The following is a 21934-nucleotide window of genomic DNA, read 5'->3' as shown; positions in this document are numbered from 1 at the left end:
CCCATTCCCTACATTAATCCTGTTCCCTTGTGTAATCCCTGTCTCTCTCAGTAATCCCATTCCCTACATTAATCCTGTTCCCTTCTGTAATCCCAGTCCCTCTCAGTAATCCCGTTCCCTATATTAATCCTGTTCCCTTGTGTAATCCCAGTCCCTCACAGTAATCCCGTTCCCTACATTAAACCTGTTCCCTTGTGTAATCCCAGTCCCTCACAGTAATCCTGTTCCCTACATTAATCATGTTCCCTTGTGTAATCCCAGTCTTCTTTGTCTTTCGGCTGTTCCCTTTCAGGGGTCGCCACAGCAAATCATTTGCCTCCCTATCCTCTGCATCCTCTTTTCTCACACCAACTAACTTCATGTTCTCTCTCACTGCATCCATAAATCTCCTCTTTGGTCTTCCTCTAGACCTCCTGCCCTTCAGCTCCAACCTCAACATCCTTCTACCAATATATTCACAATCTCTCCTCTGAACATGTCCAAACCACCTCAATCAGGCCTCTCTGACTTTATCTCCAAAACATCTAATGTGGGTTGTCCCTCTGATAAACTCATTCTTGATCCTATCCATCCTTGTCACTCCCAAGAAGAAACTCAACATCTTCAGCTCTGCTACCTCCAACTCTGCTTCCTGTCTTTTCTATCCCTTCTGTAATCCCAGTCCCTCACAGTAATCCCGTTCCCTATATTAATCCTGTTCCCTTGTGTAATCCCAGTCCCTCACAGTAATCCCGTTCCCTATATTAATCCTGTTCCCTTGTGTAATCCCAGTTCCTCGCAGTAATCCCGTTCCCTTGTGTAATCCCAGTAATCCCGTTCCCTACATTAATCCTGTTCCCTTGTGTAATCCCAGTCCCTCGCAGTAATCCCGTTCCCTTGTGTAATCCCAGTCCCTCACAGTAATCCCGTTCCCTACATTAATCCTGTTCCCTTGTGTAATCCCAGTCCCTCGCAGTAATCCCGTTCCCTACATTAATCCTGTTCCCTTGTGTAATCCCAGTCCCTCACAGTAATCCCGTTCCCTACATTAATCCTGTTCCCTTGTGTAATCCCAGTCCCTCGCAGTAATCCCGTTCCCTACATTAATCCTGTTCCCTTGTGTAATCCCAGTTCCTCGCAGTAATCCCGTTCCCTTGTGTAATCCCAGTAATCCCGTTCCCTACATTAATCCTGTTCCCTTGTGTAATCCCAGTCCCTCGCAGTAATCCCGTTCCCTTGTGTAATCCCAGTCCCTCACAGTAATCCCGTTCCCTATATTAATCCTGTTCCCTTGTGTAATCCCAGTCCCTCACAGTAATCCCGTTCCCTACATTAATCCTGTTCCCTTGTGTAATCCCAGTCCCTCGCAGTAATCCCGTTCCCTACATTAATCCTGTTCCCTTGTGTAATCCCAGTCCCTCGCAGTAATCCCGTTCCCTACATTAATCCTGTTCCCTTGTGTAATCCCAGTCCCTCACAGTAATCACGTTCCTTATATTAATCCTGTTCCCTTGTGTAATCCCAGTCCCTCACAGTAATCCCGTTCCCTACATTAATCCTGTTCCCTTGTGTAATCCCAGTCCCTCGCAGTAATCCCGTTCCCTACATTAATCCTGTTCCCTTGTGTAATCCCAGTCCCTCGCAGTAATCCCGTTCCCTACATTAATCCTGTTCCCTTGTGTAATCCCAGTCCCTCACAGTAATCCCGTTCCCTACATTAATCCTGTTCCATTGTGTAATCCCAGTCCCTCACAGTAATCACGTTCCCTACATTAATCCTGTTCCATTGTGTAATCCCAGTCCCTCACAGTAATCACGTTCCCTATATTAATCCTGTTCCCTTGTGTAATCCCAGTCCCTCACAGTAATCCCGTTCCCTACATTAATCCTGTTCCATTGTGTAATCCCAGTCCCTCGCAGTAATCCCGTTCCCTACATTAATCCTGTTCCCTTGTGTAATCCCAGTCCCTTGCAGTAATCCCGTTCCCTACATTAATCCTGTTCCCTTGTGTAATCCAAGTCCCTCACAGTAATCCCGTTCCCTATATTAATCCTGTTCCCTTGTGTAATCCCAGTCCCTTACAGTAATCCTGTTCCCTATATTAATCCTGTTCCCTTGTGTAATCCCAGTCCCTCACAGTAATCCCGTTCCCTACATTAATCCTGTTCCCTTGTGTAATCCCAGTCCCTCGCAGTAATCCTATTTCCTTACTGTAATGTTGACGTTTTATCTGTTTTTCCTCACTGCTCACTCCTGCCTGTGCTCCTGCTGCTGCCCGGCTGTAACACTGTCCACACGTGACTCCTATTGTTTATTATTATTGTAGTGATGCACTTTACAGCCTGTTAATTCTTGTCCTCTCGGTCTTACATGGCTTTTATCTTCCTGCTGGAACCAGTTTGTTGTGTGTGAATGAATGCACATGCTATTACAGTATGGTATTACAAGGTGTTAGTGATTAAACACATCAACCACAGAGTACATACACAGTGTACATGTTAGTGACGCATGACCTGGGTTTGCTTTGGATACTTAAATGTCAGAATTAAACAGAGAGGAGTAAAACAAAAAGAAATCTGGAGCTGGAGAGACCACTTTATTCAGATTGATCCAAGTGGGGAAAGAGCTTTCTCTTCGTCTTCTTTTTTTCTATCGACCCATCTATCTTTTTCTTGCTCTTCCTCCTTCCTTCTCTTCTCTATTTTTTCTCTTTGTCTCCCCATTACATCCCCATCCTCCACCATATAATACACATTTACAGTAACGTAACAGGCTAATGCATGTGCTTACAAAGTTGTCAGATTTGCTGATTGGTAAATTTACAATGCATTAGCTTTAGCCAGTGCTTACTCTAAAGTGGGTTATAATGGAGAAGGTCAATACAGCTCACATAACCCACCACACCGTCTGGATCGCAGTAGTTGCCATGGTAACGTGTGGGAACTTGCATCCGAAATGTGTCAAAAAAATAAACTATTATCCTCCTACACACTAAGAATCAGCTTTTACACACTGTTCTCTCTCTTTCTTTCTCCCTCTTTCCCTCTCTCTCTCCCATGTGTGTGTGTGTGTGTGTGTGTATTTGTGTGTTAATGTTTCATGAAAGTTTTTGAGTTGCTCTGTTACTAAACACCATCGTCAGTGTACAGTGACATACACACACACCTCAAAGATCAACATTGCGTGTGGCTTCATTTTGGGTTCACAGTGTTAGGAGGCGAAGAATAAAGGAAGTGAAAATAAGCTCAGAAACAGCTGGAACTGAAACAGAAGGTCTGTAGTTCCTGGTTCAGTCCAGCTCTGATGCCAACGTTGAATTCACAACAATAGAAAGTATATGTGACCTTTAAATATTCAAATCTGAAGCCAAAAAAAAAAGGGATGAAGCTGAGCAGCTCAGTTCTAGGTCAGGGGCGGAGCTACTTTTAGGCAACTAGGAACACAAGGTCAAAAATAATATTAACCAATACCAAGATCCATACATTTAGGCATTTGGAAGACACTCTTATCCAGAGCGACTTACATTTTTATCCCATTACACATCTGAGCAGTTGAGGGTTAAAGGCCCTGCTCAGGGGCCCAACAGTGGCAACCTGGTGGTTGTGGGGTTTGAACCTGAGATCTTCCAAACCATAGCCCAATGCCTTATCCACTGAGCTACCCCTGGCCCCCCATACAAACCATAAGCAAGATACTATCAGGTCTCATGCAATAACTAACTAATCTAAGACTGCAGACCAAGACCCATGACCCATCCTAACCAAGACCATAAAAGGCAAAGACACGTATAACATATTAACCAAGACCAGGACTCGTACTGAATAAGGCTGGTTTCACACTAGGCACGATTAGCATGTCTGATGTGTGCTTGGGTACTATTACTCCCATTCCCCTCCCCCCACTGGTTGGCTTCCACATTATTATTGTTGTTTGAAACTCGAGTACACTTACGTATCTATGCTCCCAGATACTCCGATAGGTGGCCATATTCCCCTTTTTGGCTTAAGAGCTGCTAATAATAACAAAGAAAATAAGATAACAAGGAAGCCAACCTTTATGTTAAACCTAATATTATTGATTATTTAGAATTAAAGTCTAAGAGCGACCCCTTTACATTCGTTCCTACTGTATCAGTTCATCGTGTTCAAAACAGTGCTCCACTCCCGTATTCATGTATGGCTAGATTTCGTATTTGATTCACACCATGCCTGAGACGCCCTTTTCAAGTGGACTTAAGCACGGTATGCTGATCTGCGCCCAGACAGTGTTCATATCGTGCAAACATACCAAACTTTGGGGTTGAGCTCACCTGCTTGTGGCCTTAGTAATTTTGAAGACATTGATTAGCTTGTTCAGGTGTGTTTGATTAGGGGTGGAGCTGAACTCTGCAGGATTGCGTCTCTCTAGGAACAAACTTTCCTACCCCTGGTCTATACCATCCACCACAACCTAGACCTCATAGTAAACAAGACAGGTACAAATCACAACCCTTACACAACCCATACTATCCAAGATCTAATCAAGAACAAAATTACCAAGGTTCAAACCTACTAAAACCCACACTAATCAAGGCTCATACTAATGAAGACTCATATTGTTGTTGTTGTCCATCCAGCAGACCATCCTATCCGCACAACAATTTGGCACAGGTTTCCCAAGCCCGGATTTTATCCGGCTTGGGACCGGCACTGGGTCTAGTGGCTGGGGTTTGGGCATTGGCTGGGAATCGAACCACACAAGACTCAACCAAAATAAAGCCAAAGCCTATACTATCCACAACCCATTCTAACTAAGACTGATAGTAACCAAGACATATAGCACTACCACCCTTACTGATTAAGATCCATGGGATCCATCCTAGGGCACAAGGAGGGGTACACCCTGGATGGGGTGCCAATCCATCATAGGACACACACATACACGCACTCATTCACACACTACGGGCAAAACACCAATTAGCCTAACCTGCATATCTTTAGACTGTGGGAGGAAACTGAAGTACCCAGAGGAAACCCATCAAGCACCAGGAGAGCATGCAAACTCCATGCACACAGAGACGGGAATCAAACCTGGCTGGGAATCGAACCCGGACCCTGCAAAGCGACAGTGCTAACCACTACACCACCGTGCCGCCATTCATGCTAACCAAAACCCATCAAAACTAAGCCACATACAAACTTAGAGCCACACTAACCTGGACCCATACTACCTGAGGCACTATACAGGACTTATATTAACAAAGACACACACAAACTGAGACCTATACTACTCTAGGAGTATAATGCATTATGATGTTCAGAACACAGATTATGAATCAGATTGTATCTGTGTGTTCATGAGCTGCCGTGTGTTTGACCCAGACTGTTTGTAAACATGAGCTAATTCTATGACGGTGTCTCTTTCCCGTCTCTCATTTCCACTCTCACCTGCCATCAAGGGGGCGAGTTCAGGGCTGTGTCTCCATAAGGATTGTGTATATTGATCATCAGCAAGATGAAGAGACGACAGAGTGGGGATTAAATGTTTAAAAAAAAAAAATCCCAAACGAGGTCCTTGGCCCCGGCAGGACCTTCAGTCTGGAATATAAATAGTGAAAACTGTGGTACTAATTCTGGCCTCAATCGTAGCCCAGCTGTTGTCTGCGAGCGGATTAGGACTTGTTCACTCGTCCCCTCGTTCCCTTCGCTCTGGGGGATTTATTCTGGTTTTGGCTCTGGGTGTAAAATAACGTGTTAGCATTTGAGGCTTGACGTGGCTAGACAGACATTAGCATGTCTGGATCTGGATCTTCTGAATCTCCTCGTGCTCTATACCTAACCTCTTTTGATTCTCGGGCAACTGACTGTTAAAACATCTAAGACTTTGAAAAGACAATTAACCACCATACAATAGCTATTATGGTACAGACCACTCTGGAGCTTAATAATGCTTAACTCAACATAATGTGTAATAAAATATTAAATATTTTTAAAAAGCAGCCCAAATGAGTACTACATAATGTAACAGCATCCATGAATAATATCTGAGACGTGTCCTAAATTAGGCCGGTGTGATGGGATGGTCCACTCTGGTCTGTGGATTAGTAAAAACTTCAGAACTCTAAATTGACCATTTTAAATAACTTTTTTAATAGTTTTTCTTTTATGTAGTAATGTCCATGTAAATGTTTATTAAAAATAAAAAAATTTAATTATGGTATGTTCCAGCTATAAGTGTTAATAATGTAATATTATACAGCCGTGGCTCAGCATGTGAACTGAGTCCATTCCGGAGACAAAGTTTGGTATTATAGAACACATTTCCCACTGGAAGTGATGTAATGCAGATCATCTGTTCCAGCCACCCAAAAATATTTCAAAATTCAAAGCTATAAAAATACACATTTCCAACACTATAATCCTATTTCTGCATATAAAAACAATCTAAACATTTTGAAAAGACATGTAAATGAGGTTAAATATAAAATAAAGACATTAAACCTCACTTAACCTTAATGATTTCTCTCGGCACGGCTGCTTTCGAAACCAAACTGAACCCGTTTTCTTCTCGCTACCGTCCTTGATCACATTCTTGGGACACATGGTGCTTGTCTTCACTAAATCTTATACAAAATGCAAAATGCCAAGATACCGCTGTACATTACAAAATTACAAAAAGTGTTTTATACATTTGTTATAGTGACCATGGCTGTAATATTCCCTACTGAAAAGTTCGCTATGGTACATATATATTTTCAAAGAGCACCTACAGATAGTGTGCCTTCCCATGGTGCATTGCGATGGTACAGCCCACTACGGGGACTTACACCTACCTGTAACGGTGCGGTCCGCTCTGAGGAGGAACAACGTGTCTCTGGAACAGCTGTGGGTTTGTTCAGGAACTCAACACGGATCTATTTGACCTTTGACCCTGGCCTGTCAGATTTAAACCCTCATGTCTCTCTCACTCACTATTTTGGTAGCTAGGACTTACAGTGAGCTATTATAAGTTTTAGTGTGTGTGTGTGTGTGTGTGTGTGTGTGTGTGTGTGTGACGGGAAGAGTGAAAAAAAACACGCCAAATTTAAATTAATATTGAGAACCTAACTTGACCTAACATACTATTTTAAACACACACACACACACACACACACACACACACACACACACACACACACAAGAAGAAAAGGCAGCTGAGTTCACAGCTGTGATGCTCAAGGCATGTGATCTGCAGAGCTCAGGTTTCTATTATTGCTCCACTGCTGAAGAGCAGAAATCCATGACTGATTGAAACACACACACACACACACACACACACACGCAGACACACAGACACACACACACTTCCAGAACTTCGCAAGCCCCATTACTATCAGTGTGCCGTACTCATCACTATATTTAACTTCCTAGAAATCACAGTTACACAAGAGTTCCTCGGCTGGTTAAGGGTTCTTATGGGTTTTGTTCCGGCATCTGTTTTAGGGTTTCAGGTCATCTTTATTTTCACTCAATAAATAACAACAAAATCTCTTCATTATCTGTATAGAATTTTATCAGCTTTGAAGCAATTCAGTGTTAAAAATAATAAAAAAAAACCAAATATACAGTGAACAGTCCATTGCATGTTTATAGCCAAGGAAAGAAAACCTTTTTTTTTTTTTTTAAAGCTATATTCAATTCAATTCAATTTTATTTGTATAGCGTTTTTAGCAATTTTCATTTCCGCAAAGCAGCTTTACACAATCAAAAGAATTATTTAAGTTTGTATTAAATGTGAATTTGTATGAATCAAAATGAAATGTTTAGACCAGAACAAAGCTTAACACAAGGAGATCTGTAAAGCAAATATCTGATCTTTCTGCATGGGTGGAGATTGTTTATAACATATGAGCTAAAGTTGAGGGATAAATTTGAGCTTATAAACCAAGAACCAAACAAACTCTGCTCTCGCTCTCATGTCCTTCAGAACATCAAAGCCTGGGTCAGTCTACGTATCTTGTGTGATAACTGTACAGTCTGAGAGAGAGAGAGTGTGTGTGTGTGTGTGTGTGTGTGTGTGTGTGTGTGTGTGTGTGTGTGTTTAAAGCTCCACTCTCCCTCTATATCTCTCTCTATGGTAACCAACACCAAGCATCTGGATTTTCTCAAACCATCTTTAGTCGTCTTCAGCAGTTCACAGGTCACACCGAGCTTCAGCACTGCACACACACACACTGTGCAACATTCTTCCCATCATTATACTCACCATTATTACATGTATAAGGAACTTACTTTTGTAACAAAACTGTTAGCTTTGTACAGAGACTAAGGAAGAACTTTATTTAGCCTTAAATTTATGTCCAGTAAAAATGTTTATGATTATACATGGCACTAAACGCATTTAATTAGATTAAAATTAGAACTCGAGCTTTTGTCATCAAAAGTGAAAATATAGATATGATTTAAAAATAATAATTTTATATCATAATATAAACTGTGATTCAACTGAAATCACTAAAACAAAACAAACTTAGTTTAATCCCCCCCCCCCCCCAACTGGGAATTTGAAAATATAATGTATATAATGTATAACAAGAGGAATTTATCATTAACAGTAGATAATTTTTCGATAATTTTAGTCATCCGTGTTTAACTAAGTAATTTCTTTAAATTAAACATTACACCAATCGGTTTTTATAATAATTGAAAGTTACACTAACTACATTTTTTGTCCTTGTAAATCCAACTAGCTAAATGTATCTATAAGTTAAAGTTGTTTTTTTTATTTAAAATAACACTGATTAGATTTTTTTTATTTGTCACAACTCCAGCATCAAATAAAATACCTAACCACAAAATGGAATTTTTCAACAAAATTAATTCTACTATACAATAGGTTAATAGTCTATAAGCTATTTATTTCATTATTTGTAGTTAGGACAATTATTTACAGCTACCTTTAGAAAGATTTTTATTAAATAATTTATTGTTTAAAACCCCTCAAGGTGAATTTTATTCCTTGAAAATTAATAAAAAAACTATACACAGTTAACATTTTTAAAAACTTCTCACTAAGCTTGTTTTTAATTAGAATCTGCGATTTACATTAATTATTGAAATTAATACATTAAACAAATTTGATCATTACAACTTAAAATGATCTTTCAGTAAAACTATACATAGAAATTCAATCTAAAATTTAAACTGGAAATTATTTTTAAATATTTATTTATAATTATTGAAAATAAAAAAAAAATTATTACTTATTTTCAACAAGAATATAAATTTATTAGTGACTGTGCAATATGAATTATACAGATATGTCTTCTTTCTCTATTCAAGTACATTATTCATTATTCAAGCAGTCAGTGTGTGAACAAACAAGCTAATGAAAACATTGCCTAGTTACATGGAAAATACTGGCTTAGTTGGAAAAACACTAATTAAATTAAGATTATAAATGAAAACAGGTTGATAAATTGAATCATCTTGTATTTAGTAAAACTTATATTTTACTTAGTATTTATAATTGTTAACATATTAGTAAGAATTTTTTAATTGTGTGTATTAAATTTAAATTACACTCAATATATCTAGTAAATAATCGAAGCACTAAACACCGCGGTTTCAACACACAAGTAAGTTTCCATTGACTTTTTTGGAAGAGTAACGGTTTGAAATTTCCTTGATGTTTTTATTGCTGTTCCATAAGATGAAGATCCGAGCTACTCTGAAAACACTTTACTACACTTACAATATTGTAAATCCTGTAGACAAATTTGTAAGGAGATCTGCCCAAACATTTACAGTAAAGATAGAGTCAAAAGGAGAAAATGTGTGTGTGTGTGTGTGTGTGTGTGTGTGTGAGAGAGAGAGAGAGAGAGAGAGAGAGAGAGAAAGAGACGCTTTCAGACAAACAGAGGTGGCGAAGTGGTTGTTGAGGAAACGAAGGAATTATCTCCCAGTTTGAGAGAAGAGGCCACACTGGGATGGACAGAACCCTCTCACCTTGGTATTTAATAATAACAGAATAGTAGCAGGCAGATTGCTGTTGTTGGTGGTGGAGGTGTCACTGTTTTCTTTTACTTAACTTTTTTGTCTACTACGATTTAATGACATTATTTTCTGTACCACTCTGTGTTTTGTTGTATACTTACGTAACATTTCGTTTTATCCTTGTATTTTCATCTGTATATTATATATTTAAAAATTCTTTATTTTATACAGCACCCGTCAACCCTTATCTGGCTGAAGATATGATTTTAATAACGTCACAAAAGTGTTCAAATGATATTTTATACGTATTTGTTTGTTCTCTACTTCAGAAACTAAAATGTCCTGAATGTAAACTGAGTCTCCCAGCACTTTAAATGCACTTTCTGGCCACCCAGTTGCCTTTAGCTTTGATTACACACACTGCGGTGTCCAGTATGTGCTCCCAGAGCCGCTCTTTCACACTCTGAGTCGAATATGGTGCATGCAATCAGGGAAGAAAAACCTGGTGATTCAGTACATTCAGGTGGTCAGCTGACTTCATTTTATTGCCCCATAACGTTACTGAGTCTAGACCTGAGTAATTGATCAACCCCAGATCATAACACTGTCTCCAGAAGCTTGTACAGTGGACACTATGCATGATGGGAACATCGCTTCATGTCCTTCCCTTCTCACCCTGACGATGGGCGTCACTCTGGAATAGGATCAGTCTGGACTCATCAGGTCACATGACCTTTCTCCATCACTCCAAAGTCCAGTCTTTATGATCCCTAAGAAAATTGAAACCTTTTTCTGTTGAATCTCACAACAACAATTATTGTTTTCTGTTTAGTCCCAGTCCTGTAAGTTCTCATTACATTGTGTGTGTGTCTTTGCTTGATGCAGCCCAATAATTTGACATTTCTGAAAAAGACCTCCAGACCTGTCTGACCCATCCTGGTGCCCCGCTTCTGGCTAAAGATCTTGTCACATGGATGCCCCGTGTGTCTCTTTGGGATGCGTCTGGTGTCTGGGAATGATTCTCTCTACCAAGAAGACGGTTCTGGCCTCGGCTGGTGTTGGCAACTGTTTCTCTGAGGACTTGACCGTTCGATAGTTCAGGACTAGAACTTCATACAAGTCTACCTGAGTTTTTTATAACTACCTGGACTCCATATTAACATCAATTAACATCAGCTATTATAGCTGAACTGCCTCCCACCCTACACACTGTATAAATGCAGATCATTTACTGCTTTCTGTTTCACCCTAATGAGGATGGGTTCCCTGTTGAGTCTGGTTCCTCTCAAGGTTTCTTCCTATTACCATCTCAGGGAGTTTTTCCTTGCCACTGTCGCCCTCGGCTTGCTCACCAGGGACAAACTGACCATTTTGATTCATACAAATTCACATTTCATACAAACTTAAATAATTCTTTTGACTGTGTAAAGCTGCTTTGCGGCAATGAAAATTGCTAAAAGCGCTTTACAAATAAAATTGAATTGAATTGAATATTAAACAACAATTAAATGGAAAAAGCAAAGACCTTGAAAATTCTGTTACAACTGGTTTAATCATATGCAGGTGGGAAGTTCATAAAACCACAATGATGTGTGCATCATGTAAAATTTCACCAAGATGTTAGCAGTCACCCAAAATGAAGTGTACCTGAGTTCAGCAGGAACAACAGTGACCCAGAGAAAAATAAATAATCAGCTGCACTGCAATCATTTCCATTCCTACACTTTATGCTTAACTCAGCATGTTAATGATAGAATCATCATGATATGGGCCTGCATGAATGAAAAGATATACTGGGACAGATTATAGACGAATATAACATCATAAACTAAAACCAGAAAGAAGACTGACATTTAAAAAAAAACAGCACTTAATATTTGGTATAATTATATCATGTAACTTTCATTAAGAAAAATCCTAGTTACTGTAAATATTAATAAAAAAAAGTTGTAATGAACGCAAATTTTAACAAAACAAATATAAAATAATATATTTATTGTCATTACACAAGTACAACAAAAATATCCTAGGTGGTCCTCAAACCTAGCCTAACACCTTAGTTAGTGTGACTTCAATTAATAAAATCCCAGATAATGTGTATTTTGAAATTTTTAGTTTGTATAAATTTTGACAGTGAATATCAGAATTCAAATGTTTTTATTTGTTATCCATACAAGTAATTTGTGTTTGTGTTATAGTCAACTGTAAACACAATTCACACAGTACAATATATACTTATAATACCCACAATATGCAATGATTTAAACCACAGACAGTTGTTTATAGCCAGACATACAACAATTCACAGTAAATCCTAGTTACTTAGAGCTTCTTTCAACAATGAAAAATCCTAATTAGTGTTACTCAGCAATAATTCAATGAATAGTGGATTACTGTTAATAATAAAAAAGAGTAGTTAGTATAACTTTCTACACTAAAAATAATATTTTGTGTAACTTTCAACAATAACAATACTAGGTAGTGTCACTTTCAACAACAATAAAAAACTAATTTACTGTTTACCTTTCAATAATAAAAATAGTAGTTACTTTTAACCTCACAACTTTCAATATTAAAAATAAAAGTTTGTGCAAATTACAATTACATGTCATTTCTTAACAACAACAACAACAACAACAACCCTAGTTACTATAAATTTCAGCAACAAAATATAGTTGTTGTTTAACTTTTCATAATAAAATAATAGTTGGTGCAACTTTTAACCTTAGCCGAGCACTTATTGTAAATTTATACATCAGACATTTTAGTTTGGGCAACTTTCAACAATAACTATTAAGGTTAAAGTAGCTTTTAATGATAGAAATCCTAAATTATTGGAACTTTTAATCATAAAATGTCCAGTTTTTGCAACTATTAAAGAAATCACTATTTGACAATCTCATAAAACTGCAGATGACCTGTAGTGCATGTAACATGTTTTACAATGTCTGAAAACATGAAATTGCGTAAAACCCTACATGATCTATTTTGTTTTCAGCCAAAATGTGTGGGGTTTTTTTGGGTGGGGGGGGGGGGGGGTATTTCTTGTACCATTGTAATTTGATTATTTGTCTATAAAATTGTGCTGTAGTGAATAACTAATTATACTGAACAAAATTATATGTGATCAAGTTTTATTTTTCTAACTTATGTGCACATGATAGTCGATTGACCTGCTAAAATGTGCTAGCAAGTTAGATAAGCTAGCTTATTAGCTTGATAGATGACTTTCAGGAAAGTGTACTGGAACACTAGTGGAATGTTGGGTCTGAGTATAATGTTCTTTATAACGTCAGTTGAAACGCATCAGATCTGAGAAATCTGACTAATCTGGCTCTGGTGTGGATTTTGATTTTGGCTGACCCAGAAAATAATCATTTACCATCATACACCTACTAACACACACACACACACACACACACACACAGTTGCCAGGAGCTGATTCATGTGCTGAGTTCGCTGAAATCCATTAACGTAAGCTCTCTAACTCTGCGTGATGGATGGAGTTCAGTGCAAATCCATCTGCAATGAAAACGACCAGCACGGGGATGAGGAGATCCTTCACTTTATTTATGTAACATCCTCTTTTTACACTCCAGACTACTTTAGAAAATAAAGAGAAAAATGACTTCTCGTTCATTCTCAGTCACTTTGACGTCAAGTTGTTAATTATGTGTTATGGTTTACATCTGTGCTTTATTGTGATCGCCCCCCCCAACACACACACACATCTTCCTGTCAAGGTTTGCTCAAAAGCCTGTAATCACAGAAAACATTAGGGTTAGCGAGCTGTGAGCTGTTATTTGTGCCAGATGTGCATTGACTGTACAGTGTCAGACAGGCAGAACAACAGATAATGCATTTATAATGAACTATAAAATGAGTTTGTTTACATCTCTGTCCAAACTGCAAATTAAAATAAACACAGAAAAAACTGACACATGAAAATATTATTCACATACAAACCCCCTATTTACCACGATTGTATTTTTGATTCCATTTTTAATACAAACATTTCCATATTTCTGTATAAAAATTAACATTAGATTGTAATGTCACTGATGGAATCACATTTGAGCTTAGCGAACATAAATGTTTTGCATTTGTTAGCACTTGGTTAAAATAAGCTTTTTTAGTGTAATTAGCTTCTTAAAATGGTTTAAATTTAATATAAGATAAATTCATTTAAGAAAGACACACTCTGAATAATAACTAGCATGCTAATCTGCTCGTGTTGAGAACTTTTCTAACTTCCAGAGGCTAGCATTACATGAGAAGGTTTTAGAGCAGGTAATGCTAACCATTTACAAATTCAAAGATTTTAACCCTAATTTTTACCTCAATGTTAATCAAGCCAGATAGTTGTAATTTGTCTACCAATATATCTGGCATGCTAACTCTCAGGAGGCGTGTAATTTGTCTACAAATGGGCTAATTAGCGATGAGTATTTGATTTAGCACTCTATATAGTCTAAATCAGCCCAGTTAGCCACTAATATAATGAGATACCTGAGACGTTGGACCATTTAGCCCTGCCCACTTAAACTGAAGTTAATGGACCCCTGAAGTGGCTGTACATGTTTATGAAAATAACTGTCTCAACGTTAGATTAGCTACACATCCATGCTAGCTTTTGCTAACTTCTGGAACATGTCTTCTGGCTACCCCATTGCCCAGGTTTAATTCTGTACATTTTCCTGAGAGCTGTATATTTTACTTTCTGATCTTCAGCTGGTCAGGTCTCCATCCCTTTAATGATCAATATAATCACTTCTGATGGAAAACGAACCCTCTGATATCTGTACAATGTACAAGCTGTGACAGAGAGCTGATGGGAACACTAACCTCCCTTTTGTACACACAAACACACACACACACACACACACTGTTGAACACAGCTGGAGCCAAGAACAACACACCAGGACGGAAGACCACCCAGCTGTGCAGAGTCACAAACAGGAGCTTTAACACAAAACAAGAAAATGTACATTGTGTTCTGGGGGACAAATCTCATGCAGTGTGTTTAGCTAAAGTGATATACATTAGCATGGTGTAGGAACGTGATTAGGGGATCAACGGACACCTGTCTCATCCTGCTCCAGTGTATGGGCGGGGCTTACCACAGGTAATCACATCACCTGATGAATAGAGATGAGCTGATCGGTGGTGACGTAAGCGAGTAGAGCAGAAATTAAACTGAGAGAGAGACTCGTACTTCCTTACAGCACTGTAAGAGTGACTTTAATCTGAGAACAATTTGTCTGACATATCCTATAATAATTCCTACAATCCAAAGGTTTTATTATTTAACCGTATCCATTCAAGTCAAGTCAATTCAATTATATTTGTATAGCGTATTCCCAGCTTTACACAATCAAAATAATTATTAAAGTTTGTATGGGATGTGAATGTGTGTGAATCAGAATGATCAGATCGTCCCTGATGTACAAGCCGAGGGTGACGGTGCTGAGGGAAAAACTCTCTGAGATGGTAATAGGAAGGAACCTTAAGAGGAACCAGACTCTACAGGGAACTCATCCTCGTCTGGGTGATAACGGACAGCAGGGATTGATCTGCACTCATACTGTGTGTTAGGTGTGTTAGCCAGTTCAGCTATAACAGTTGATGTTAATTGATGTTAATGTGGAGTCCAGGTATTTATTATCCGTATCCGTATCTTTATAATTACCTATAATTGAATAGTATGCATAGAATAGATTGATGTTTGTATGTTGTAACCACAGCACTTTTTGGTATAAATGAATTATAAAAATTAATACTTTTTACAAGCGATTGGATCATGCACACACACACACACACACACACACACACACACACACACACACACATACACATTTATAACTATATTATTAATGTTACATCACACATTTATTATCTTATTATTATTATTATTATTATTATTATCATTATTATTATACCTGCTATTAACTGCATATGAACATAGTTGAAAATCCTTAATACTCCAAACATATACTAAATAAATATTTTACCATATATATTTTTATATTTGTATAACATTTAATTTGGTGTACAATATTAAAAACAGAATAATTTTAAATACCTTGTATATTTAAAAAATCAATAAGCAATTAATTAAATTAGTAAAATTAAATTATATTAAACATGTTGTACCTAACATAAATGCATTCACCATATATAATATATATTTTCTGTAAACGTTTATTCCTTAAACATTGCTTGTAAAAGTTTTAAGCTCTTTATGAAAATGTACATATATATGAAAATGACAACATTTCATTTACTATCAAACAATATCACACCTTACTTAAGCATTAAATAAATCTGTATTAAATATATGTAAATATATTCATATATTCATATTTTATTTTCATTTTAATTTTGTTCTATTTTTATTTATATTTACATGTTTATATTTCATTAAACTTTGTATTTGGATTTATATAGTTATATTTTATTTATATTTACATGTTTACATTTTATTCTATTTTAATTTTTTAATTTTATTCTATGTTTATTATATTTTTTTATTTATATTGACATTTATATTTTATTATATTTTCATATCTTTACAGTTATATATATTTACATTTACAGATTTATATTTTATTAATATTTATATTTACATGTTGAAATATTAAATTATTTTATTTTTTAAAATAAAAAAATTATAGTTATATTTTATTATATTTTTATTTATATTAAAATTATATATTATTTAAAATTTTACATTGCCATATTTATAATTTTTATTTTCTATTCATATTTTATTATTTTCCTATTCATATTTAAATATGTATATTGTATATGAATATTATATACTAAAATGTATATCTTCATAATTTATTATACGTTAATGTATATTTGAATATTTTTATTTTATAATTTTTAATCATATTTTTATTCATATTGCTATTTTTATATTTGATTATATTTTTGTTTACATTTCCATCTTTCCCTCCCTTCCCTAAGCTCAGTTGTTGTCCGTGGTTACGTCATACTGCAGATCCGGACCGGGGCAGGATTACCGTTTCGGTGTCCGCCGCTGTAATCTCGCGGGATCACACATACGAACCCCGCAGTATATGTATGTAATCTCGCGAGATCTCGTCTGCGTGTGTCTGCGTGGGGAGATGGGGCGGGGCAGCGTGAGGATACGACGGCGATGACGTGGGGAACGTCATAGAGGTCTGGGTAATCGAGATCTCGCGAGATGTCGGATAGGGCGGGTGAATGAGGGTGTCGGTGTGAGATCTCGCGAGAGTCGAGTGGAGGAGGAGGAGGCGGGGTTTAGAGAAGAGGATCAGCAGCGCTGTAGTGGCGGAGCGGAGCGCCGAGAGAGAGAGAGAGAGAGAGAGAGAGAGGTTATAAAGCAGGCCAGGGAGAACTCCTCGGGGGGGAATGAAGACATGGCGGACGCCAAGCAGAAGCGGAACGAGCAGCTGAAGCGCTGGCTGGGCTCGGAGACGGACCAGGAGCCGCCGGTGCTGAAGAAGAAGAAGACCAAGGTGAAGTTCGACGAGGGCGCCGTGTTCCTGGCCGCGTGCGCGAGCGGAGACACCGAGGAGGTGCTGAGACTGCTCGAGCGCGGAGCCGACATCAACTACGCGAATGTGGACGGACTGACCGCGCTGCACCAGGTACACACACACACACATCTATATATATATACACACACATATATACACACACACAAACACACACACACACACTCATCACTTCCTCTCTCTCTCTCTCTCTCTCTGTGTTCCTCCACCACACCTTATCATCATCTCTCAGCCCTGTCCGGTGTTAGCTCCCTCTGTTAGCCTAGCCTAGCCTGGAGCCTGCTGTAAACACACACACACACACACACACACACACAGGCCCGGGTTTGGAGCTCAACACTGGTGTGTGATGAGCTGAGACTCCTCTCTCTCTCTCTCTGTACATCAGCACCTGGCCCAGTTCTACAGCTACACTGCTAATATTAGCACAGCAACACACACACACACACACACACACACACACACACACACACACACACTCACACACTCGGGGACTCTGTGTATGTGAGAGAGAGAGAGAGGTCTCTCACACACAACATAGTTTATTTAATAAGGGTGTTTAATCCTGATTCTGTAAACACACACACACACACACACACACACACACACACACAGCATGAGGATTAAGTGTGTGTGTTGTTCTTTAAACTGTGTGTGATGGCGTGTGTTAAAGATTGTGTATGTTCTGTCATAAGTGTGTGTGTGTGTGTGTGTGTGTCTGTCAGTGCGTTATACACTGTGTGTGTGTGTCAGTGCGTTATACACTGTGTGTGTGTGTCAGTGCGTTATACACTGTGTGTGTGTCAGTGCGTTATACACTGTGTGTGTGTGTCAGTGCGTTATACACTGTGTGTGTGTGTCAGTGCGTTATACACTCTGTGTGTGTGTCAGTGCGTTATACACTCTGTGCGTGTGTGTGTCAGTGCGTTATACACTCTGTGCGTGTGTGTGTCAGTGCGTTATACACTGTGTGCGTGTCAGTGCGTTATACACTGTGTGCGTGTCAGTGCGTTATACACTGTGTGTGTGTGTCAGTGCGTTATACACTGTGTGTGTGTCAGTGCGTTATACACTGTGTGCGCGTGTGTCAGTGCGTTATACACTGTGTGTGTGTGTCAGTGCGTTATACACTGTGTGTGTGTGCAGTGCGTTATACACTGTGTGTGTGTGTCAGTGCGTTATACACTGTGTGTGTGTCAGTGCGTTATACACTGTGTGCGTGTCAGTGCGTTATACACTGTGTGTGTGTCAGTGCGTTATACACTGTGTGTGTGTGTCAGTGCGTTATACACTGTGTGTGTGTGTCAGTGCGTTATACACTGTGTGTGTGTGTCAGTGCGTTATACACTGTGTGTGTGTGTCAGTGCGTTATACACTGTGTGTGTGTGTCAGTGCGTTATACACTGTGTGTGTGTGTCAGTGCGTTATACACTGTGTGTGTGTGTCAGTGCGTTATACACTGTGTGTGTGTGTCAGTGCGTTATACACTGTGTGTGTGTGTCAGTGCGTTATACACTGTGTGTGTGTGTCAGTGCGTTATACACTGTGTGTGTGTGTCAGTGCGTTATACACTGTGTGTGTGTGTCAGTGCGTTATACACTGTGTGTGCGTGTCAGTGCGTTATACACTCTGTGCGTGTGCGTGTCAGTGCGTTATACTCTCTGTGCGTGTGCGTGTCAGTGCGTTATACTCTCTGTGTGTGTGTCAGTGCGTTATACTCTCTGTGTGTGTGTCAGTGCGTTATACACTCTGTGTGTGTGTCAGTGCGTTATACACTGTGTGTGTGTGTCAGTGCGTTATACACTGTGTGTGTGTGTCAGTGCGTTATACACTGTGTGTGTGTGTCAGTGCGTTATACACTGTGTGTGTGTGTCAGTGCGTTATACACTGTGTGTGTGTGTCAGTGCGTTATACACTGTGTGTGTGTGTCAGTGCGTTATACACTGTGTGTGTGTGTCAGTGCGTTATACACTGTGTGTGTGTGTCAGTGCGTTATACACTGTGTGTGTGTGTCAGTGCGTTATACACTGTGTGTGTGTGTCAGTGCGTTATACACTGTGTGTGTGTGTCAGTGCGTTATACACTGTGTGTGTGTGTCAGTGCGTTATACACTGTGTGTGTGTGTCAGTGCGTTATACACTGTGTGTGTGTGTCAGTGCGTTATACACTGTGTGTGTGTGTCAGTGCGTTATACACTGTGTGTGTGTGTCAGTGCGTTATACACTGTGTGTGTGTGTCAGTGCGTTATACACTGTGTGTGTGTGTCAGTGCGTTATACACTGTGTGTGTGTGTCAGTGCGTTATACACTGTGTGTGTGTGTCAGTGCGTTATACACTGTGTGTGTGTGTCAGTGCGTTATACACTGTGTGTGTGTGTCAGTGCGTTATACACTGTGTGTGTGTCAGTGCGTTATACACTGTGTGTGTGTCAGTGCGTTATACACTGTGTGCGTCAGTGCGTTATACACTGTGTGCGTCAGTGCGTTATACACTCTGTGCGTCAGTGCGTTATACACTCTGTGCGTCAGTGCGTTATACACTCTGTGCGTCAGTGCGTTATACACTCTGTGCGTCAGTGCGTTATACACTCTGTGCGTCAGTGCGTTATACACTCTGTGCGTCAGTGCGTTATACACTCTGTGCGCGTGCGTCAGTGCGTTATACACTCTGTGTGCAGGTCAGCGCCCCGTACACTCTGTGTGCGATAATGTACTGTACATTCTCTATAATTAATCAGTGTAACACTTGTGGTCGTGCCGTTGTACTGAATATCAGCACTGCTTTTGCACATCATTATGATACTGTAGTTCTTTTCTCTTCGTGTCCCACATGTGAACTCTGGGGCAGATCGGGTCACAGCAGTGACTGTGTGGTGGAGCTGGGACTTGAACTACCGACCTTCTGATCCGCCCCCCCGTCTCCCCCTGCAGTACGCTGTGTATATGGTTGTGTAGGTGTAAATTTTTGGTGTGTGTGTACATATGATCATTTACTGTTTAATGACCATCATGTCGTCCATCCTGTTTATTATGGAGTCAGTGACTGAAATTATTCTGCATGTGTTTCTCATCTGTTTTAGCATTTTCTCTGACTAATTCACTGACTCTGTGACTGACTTGCTGACTGGTTCGGTGATTCACTTGATTATCACTTCGCTCGCTTGCTGACTTGCTTATCAAATTACTCACTCGCTGACTTGCTCGCTGACTCGCTTATCACTTCGCTCGCTGACTCGGTTATCAATTTACTTGCTGCTTTACTTACTGACCGTTGATTGGTTGATTCACTCGCTGACTTGCTCACTCACTGACTCGCTTGGTGACTGACTCGCTCGTAGATTTGGCCACTGATCACTCATGTACTCGCTTGCTGACTCGTTTGCTGACAGTTTGATAAACTTTATAGTGTTGTGAATGCAGTTTTGGGCCTGACTCTGCACTCTGCCTCGACCTGGAGACCCCTTTACTTTACCTCAGGGTCAGTAAGCTTCAGCTGACTCCAGGGTGACATGGTTCACACTTTTATCTGTTTCACCCTGATGACTTTGTATTTACTCACTCACTGACTAGCTCATTCACCTCACTTGCCCATTATCTGACTCGCGGACGGTCTGACTCGCGGCCGGTCTGACTCAATTATGAACTAATTCACTGATTCACCGAATACTGACTCCCTCACTGATTGCCTTACTGATTAGATTAGTTAGTAGCTTACCTCTGTCACATTTTGTGCGAGTGTGTGCGAGTGTGTGCGAGTGTGTGCGAGTGTGTGCGAGTGTGTGCGAGTGTGTGCGAGTGTGTGCGAGTGTGTGCGAGTGTGTGCGAGTGTGTGCGAGTGTGTGCGAGTGTGTGCGAGTGTGTCTCACTGCTGCAGCCGCTCTTTTAAAACAAATAGGATTGGTCAAACCTCTAAATAACTGAAGGGACTTTATCAGTATATGCATGTAGAGAGTGTGTGTGTGTGTGTGTGTGTGTGTGTGTGTGTGTGTGTGTATGTATACATGTGTGTGTAAATGTCTACAGATGGTAATGATGGTTGTGTGTGCAGATGCACAGGAATGTAAAGAATGCGTCGCTCTTTGAGCTAAACAGTGTGTAGGTGTCTGGACTTCACTCCGGTTTCTCCATACACACACACACACACAGACAAACTGTAGACACACGCGTGCGCAAGGCTTCCTGTGTGTTATATACGAGTTAGCGAGCTTCTGCTTTTTTCTTTTTAAAGAATTTAAAGACTGAAGTGTCCTTACAGCGTGCGTCCTCTGAGTCGTCTCCTCATCAGGACATCCTCCCGTTATTACTGTAATGATGTAATACGACCTGAATCTCTGTTATTAATACGCACCTAATTATTTAGTACTTTAACGTCGCTAACTTTGTGCTAGCATTTTATCTTTTAATAAAAGATTTCAATAATTATAAATGATTTATTTTGTTTATAATTTACACAAA

At 39.4% G+C, this 21934-nt stretch overlaps 1 protein-coding gene across 6 annotated transcripts in view; it reads left to right on the top strand.

Annotated features, from left to right (window-relative positions):
• The first annotated feature begins 17246 nt into the window (after positions 1 to 17246).
• The window catches only part of ppp1r12a (protein phosphatase 1, regulatory subunit 12A), a 46666-nt gene continuing 41978 nt past the window's right edge, over positions 17247 to 21934 (top strand). For all 6 annotated transcript variants that reach the window (XM_053508449.1, XM_053508448.1, XM_053508445.1 and 3 more), the window contains exon 1: positions 17247 to 17573. In XM_053508449.1, coding sequence (XP_053364424.1) covers positions 17343 to 17573 — 231 coding nt within the window. In that variant the 5' untranslated portion in view covers positions 17247 to 17342. The remainder of the gene's footprint in view (positions 17574 to 21934) is intronic.

Source organism: Clarias gariepinus, chromosome 12 (genome assembly GCF_024256425.1).
Source record: "Clarias gariepinus isolate MV-2021 ecotype Netherlands chromosome 12, CGAR_prim_01v2, whole genome shotgun sequence".
NCBI classification, from domain to species: domain Eukaryota; kingdom Metazoa; phylum Chordata; class Actinopteri; order Siluriformes; family Clariidae; genus Clarias; species Clarias gariepinus.
The sequence above is the reverse complement of the archived record's forward strand: the minus strand, read 5'-3'. Positions and strand labels throughout refer to the sequence as shown.